At 38.7% G+C, this 5,726-nt stretch overlaps 1 protein-coding gene across 1 annotated transcript; it reads right to left on the minus strand.

The window, feature by feature from the left end:
* Window positions 1-2,009: 2,009 nt before the first annotated feature.
* Window positions 2,010-2,954, minus strand: LOC120225952 (olfactory receptor 11H6-like). The gene has a single exon (XM_039224140.1). The coding sequence runs from the start codon at window positions 2,952-2,954 to the stop codon at window positions 2,010-2,012; it is 945 nt and encodes a 314-aa protein (XP_039080071.1).
* Between the last annotated feature and the right edge of the window lie 2,772 nt (window positions 2,955-5,726).

Raw genomic sequence — 5,726 nt, forward strand, 5'->3', positions numbered from 1 at the left:
ATTTTTAAAAATATTTATTTTTGAGAGAGAAAGAGAGAGAGCACAGCAGGGGAGGGGCAGAGAGAGAGGGAAACACAAAATCCAAAGCAGATTCCAGGCTTTGAGCTCTCAGCACAAATGTCTCATGTCCTGAGCTGAAGTGAGATGCTTAACCGACTGAGCCACCCAGGTGCCCAAAGGTGAGATTTATATTAAATTAAAAATTTTTATTAAGGCGTGTCCTTAGTATATAGTATTGAGCAGGCTTCCCCAGAGTTCAGATTAAATACTCCTCATTGTGACCTTGAAGTTTCCTCCAGCTTCATATACCATTTTCTTGAGGATGGTCAAAATTAACCTTTATTATCTTTGAAAAAACCCTAATTAGACTTACACTTATGTAGAATTTAATTCCCCTAGATTTCTGCATGGCTTATTCTCTTACATTAAAATATCACCTCCTCACAAAAACCCTCTCTAATCATCTGATCTAAACTATGCCTGAGGTGCCTGGGTGGCTCAGTCGGTTAAGTGTCCAACTTCAGCTCAGGTCATGATCTCATGGTTCATGGGTTCAAGCCCCGCATCGGGCTCTGTGCTGACAGCCAGCTCAGAGCCTGAAGCCAGTTTCATATTCTGTATCTCCCCCTCTCTCTGACCCTCCCCTGCTCACTCTCTCTCTCTCTCAGAAATAAATAAAAACATTTAAAAAATTAAACTATGCCCTATCCTACCACTACAATTTTTGTATTCATTCTCTGTTTTTGTCTTATAGTACCTTTGGTATTATAGACCTTTGTGTTTATCTGCTTATTAACTGTCTCTCTCATGATAATGTGAGTTTCACAAAAACAGGAATATCACAGAGGTAAATTAATGGATGAATTAAATGTACCAACCCTAGATGCCAAATGACTATTTTTTGACCAGTTGGGTCAAATAACCAGGAGCAGTCATCAAATTCATCTGCATCTGTCTTCTGAATCTCAGTCTCTTAGAATCACTGGCTTTTGCTCTTTGTCTGTTTCCACCTCTTTTGGACTGTGCATTTAACTCAACCTCCCTGCACATGAAACTAACCCAAATTGTAATGCCTTGAGTTCTAACCTTTTTAAAAAATATAATCCTGTTTCCAGATATCTTAATGATCCTGCACAGGCAAAAGGTAAGAAGAATGTAATCTAGTCCTTATTTTATAAATGGAGAATTTCAAACTTGACTCAGGAAAAGAAACTTCTGCTACTGTCATGAGTGTTTGATTCACTTTTAATAATCACTGTAACTTCCTTCACTTTTCCCAATATAAGATTTTTATTTCTCTATGTCACATATTTATCTAAAACAGTGGCTCTATAAGATCAGTCTGTGGATTGGTGTAGGTCTAGGTGCACTAGAATCACCTGAGTAGGATTAAATAGGATTTCTGGGGTCTACTTCAAAGATTCCGATTTAAGAGATCTGAAAAAAGACCTGGATATCTGTTCTTTTTAAAAAGTCCACAAATAATTTATGAGACAGGCTTGAGAGACAGTCACTTAGACCATTTTAGTCTTTTGGATGTCAATTAAATTTAAAATTTGTTTAAGTTATGAGTTATACATTGGCACTAATTTCCTTTAATATGAGCCAAAAGGTATAAATGTTCTTCTAAGAGGAGAGTAGAGATCATTTGGCTAGAAAAACTAGTGTAAGAAAGGATTCATGTAATAGAAGTAAAAAAAAAAAAAATTAAGCAGTCAAAGACTAGGTAAGTGGTAACAGGTAAATTAGCAAGCAGTTATTGGAGGTCAGAGTAGGAGAAGAGTCCACAGGTTGGACCTCCAGGTCACTGAATTCAGTTACCATCTATCAAGTCCTCATTTGAAGGCAAGGTCTGGTTTAATTGGGCATGCTATTGTCCTTTACTTAACTAGTAATAAATAGATAAATTTGAGCCTGCATCTCTAGATACAAATAAATAAAGACCTACTTTTTAAGTGGGAAGAAATGAGGAAAAGCAAATTTTATGATCTTGATCCATTCATGAGTACTCATTTGCTTTGGCTAATTTTTGTGCATGTATGAATTTTTCTCAAGGCAGCCTTCATGTCTTTGTTCCGGAGACTATAGATTAATGGGTTTATAAGTGGGGTTACTGATGAGTAGAACAAGGTTACAATCTTCTGTATCCCAGCTGCATTTCCAGATGTTGGGCTGATGTACATGACCATGAAAGATCCATAGAAGAGAGACACCACAGCCAGGTGGGAACCACAGGTGGAGAAGGCCTTACGTCGGCCAGCTGCTGAAGGGACACGCAGCACCGCTCTGAGAACCAGGGTGTATGACCCAAGGATGAAGAAGAAGGTGATGAAGATAATAAGAGAGCTCAGTATAGAACAGGAAAGCTCAATTCCAGGGGCAGGGATGCAGGACAGGGCCAGAAGAGGACCAGGGTCACAGACAAAGTGGTCAATGGTATTGGGGCCACAAAAGGGGAGTTGTGTGATAAAATAGATAGGGACCGGATAGCAAAGGAAGGCTGTGACCCAGCAGAGGGCCACCAGGTTCATGCAGAGGTGGCTACTCATGATGTTGGGATAATGGAGAGGCCGGCAGATGGCCAAGTACCGATCAAAAGCCATGAGGGGCAATAAGAAAGTCTCAGTGATGCCCATGGAGAAGAAGAAATAGAACTGGAAGAAGCAAGCAGTGAAAGAGATGGTTTTGGTCTCAGATAGGAAGTTCTTTAACATATTGGGAACAGTGGTGTTGATGTAACAGATCTCCAGGAATGAGAAGTTGGCCAGCAGAATATACATGGGGGTGTGAAGCCTGTGATCCAGCTTCACTGCACAGACAATGGCCCCATTTCCCATCAGTGTCAGGATGTAGGACACAAAGAACAGCATGAAGAGGAGGACCTGAATCTCTCTGGAGCACGAAAAACTCAGTAGTATGAATTCGGTCACTGTGCTGACTCCTGACATATTCATGGCTTCCTAAGGGGTAGAGAGGAAAAAGTGACCATGACAAAAAGTAACATTTTTTAATCTTCAGGAGTATTTCCTTTTTGGAATTCCCTAACATTCTCAGATTTTATTATTCCATTAAGTAAATAATATAATCCTACTGCTGAAGATTACAAACCATTCAGAGTTCTTGGTATGATCAGACTTTGAATTTTTATACTCTCTCATTTCTCTGTCAGAACTTTCTCACAGGAAAAGAAAAGATCTTATGCAATAAGCAGTTGGAGAAAATTAATGACAGTACTAACAAAAGTAAGAAAATCATGTACTTGTATCTATAGATTAAGATGTATAGACCCTTAACATTGGACACAGAATTTCAATTACTTCAATCTTTGGAATTAGAGACACAAATGCTAGGTATCACAAGAGGGAGAAAGAGAATACACTGAAATCTTTATACAGTTCAGTGTTATTCTGGATCAATGTTGGAATTTAAGTTTTGGCGTCTTAAGGTCATCTGATAATGGAGACAAAAAACATCAAAAGTACCATCTATTATTCAGTATTCATCATGGTTAAGTAAATAAAAATTTAACTTCCAGACATCTAAATAATGGCTTTCATATTGGTTCCATCTTTTATCTGCTGAATTATAATAGTTCTATAAAATTTTGGTTTAGGTTAAATCTCTACTTATAGGTAGAAGTATTTTTTAAAAAATACTGAACATGTATCTGGTATATTATTTGAGGATTTTTGAGGGTTTTCCCTGAAGTGTCATGATTCTTAGTAAGGCCTCTATTCTGGGTTATGGATAGAGGTAGAAGCTCACAGATGTCAGATACTCCCAAGCAGAGGCCTCTGGGAACCTAGACTGATGGTGGGAGCCATAAACTGTCCCTCTAGATAAGGATTCCCCTCCTCCTTCCTCACTTCGTTGTTCCCATCCTACTCTAGATGTAGAAGGTTGCATTGTTTGGGGAAGTTGAAGGAGAACCTTTGTGAAAATTTCCTTCTCTGCTTTAGTCATAGATGTGTGATTTCCATGGTGAGAAAAGCAAAACAAAGCCTATGAAATTGCCTACAATTCCATTGTTAGTAGTTTCATCTTAATTTATTAATTTATTTTAGGATCCCCTTCATTAATGAAGGACGGTCAAAATTTGGACCCAAGTGACATGATTGAGTGATATTTATTCAAAAAAATATAAGTGCAGAATACAGACCCAGGTGCTTTTACTTATTCTAGCTAGCAACATTTATTAATGTATTAGTTATAAGATACATTACTTTTCAGACTGCATAATGTCATAGCTTTAAGGGTGATCTTAATTATTTCAATTAGTGACACAAGGTATCAAAGGAGGTTCAGAATTTTCCACATCACACTTCACTGTAAGGCTCCTCTTTGGTCTGTGACTAGATCATGTTTGGCAAAATCAAGCTTTGAGTAATTCCTCTGTAGCAGGAATTCAGAGCAACCCAGAAGCCAAAAAATCCATGAGGAAAGAGGTGTAAAAGTAGGAAATATTTGGTGATTAATGTGTATGAGGATCACAATGACTTTGTAAGCCATGTGGGAGTGAACCCACCAAGCAGGAGTGCTCAGTCATGGTGTTCTTCCTCCTCGAAATGGCTGATCATCTCCTCTGTGGCAGAGGCAAACACGGCTAAAATAAGAGACAGGTGACATTTTCTCTGTCCTGCTCCTCATCGCCACTTTGTCAGTCACTTCCAGATGTCACTTCCCTAACATGCTGTTTCCCGCAAAAAGTTGGTTCTGGCTTGATATACTTCCTGGTTAATAATAAAGACAGACCATTCATACTTCCTTATCCCCATCTCTCTCACTTCCTTGATTCCCAGCCCTCTTCATTGTAAAGATAAATCTTAACATTCTTCATGTAACTTGTGATGCTATTGTTTTCCACAACCACATAAAAGAAGGCAGAGCTAAAAGACACACCTAAGAACTGTCCTATACTTGTATCTCTTTTGAACCCACCTCCTCATACAACTGGCAGGTCTGACTTGGAATCTTCTGTTTGCACTGCAGCAGGAGGCAGGCACGTTGGAGGGTATGGCATCCTTGGCATCCAGCAGCCCAGAGAGGGTGTTTACATTGTTGGGCACGAGATACTGGTTTGGAGAAAAATTGGCAAGTTTGCTGCACAACAGAGACTTATTTATGTTTCTCTGAAATCTGTGTCTGATTCCTCCTAAGGGATATAGTCTCCTGGGAATTCCAAAAGTGAGAATTTATGAGAGAAGATTATCAGTTATATCCCCAATGTTCTCTTCCCTCAGGAGCCCACTGATTGGCCTTTGGGACTCAGTTTCTCCAGTGGTGATCAGAAACTCTCATGCTATTCTTAAAGCAGATGTTTGTCTTATTGTATATACATTACTTTTATGACAGTGAAATCACTACAGCAACAACAGTTTAGCTGTAATACAAGTTTTTTTGTTTATCTTCATGTTCTTTTATATTTAGTTTTTTCCATTCTTTGAGTTTTGGACTCTTATCTGTCAGTTTCAGAGTTATGACATCAGAACTCTCATTCTCACTCACTCAATGGCTTGAAAAGGGTTATTCCCTTTCCTTGGAAACAGACTTTCTCTCCTAGGCCAGATCTGCTCTGCTAATAAGACACTGATAAGTAATATTCATTCTGTGAGTTAACCTCACTTTGATCAGATTTTGCTTATGTTTCCTGAAGCTGTGTTGTCAGATACCTCCTACCTTCTTTTCTTGGAAAAACGATGCCTTTTGAGTCATGTAATGTCCTTCTT

Source organism: Hyaena hyaena, unplaced genomic scaffold, assembly GCF_003009895.1.
Source record: "Hyaena hyaena isolate Hyena2069 unplaced genomic scaffold, ASM300989v1 scaffold_1539, whole genome shotgun sequence".
In the NCBI taxonomy this organism is placed as follows: Eukaryota; Metazoa; Chordata; class Mammalia; order Carnivora; family Hyaenidae; genus Hyaena; species Hyaena hyaena.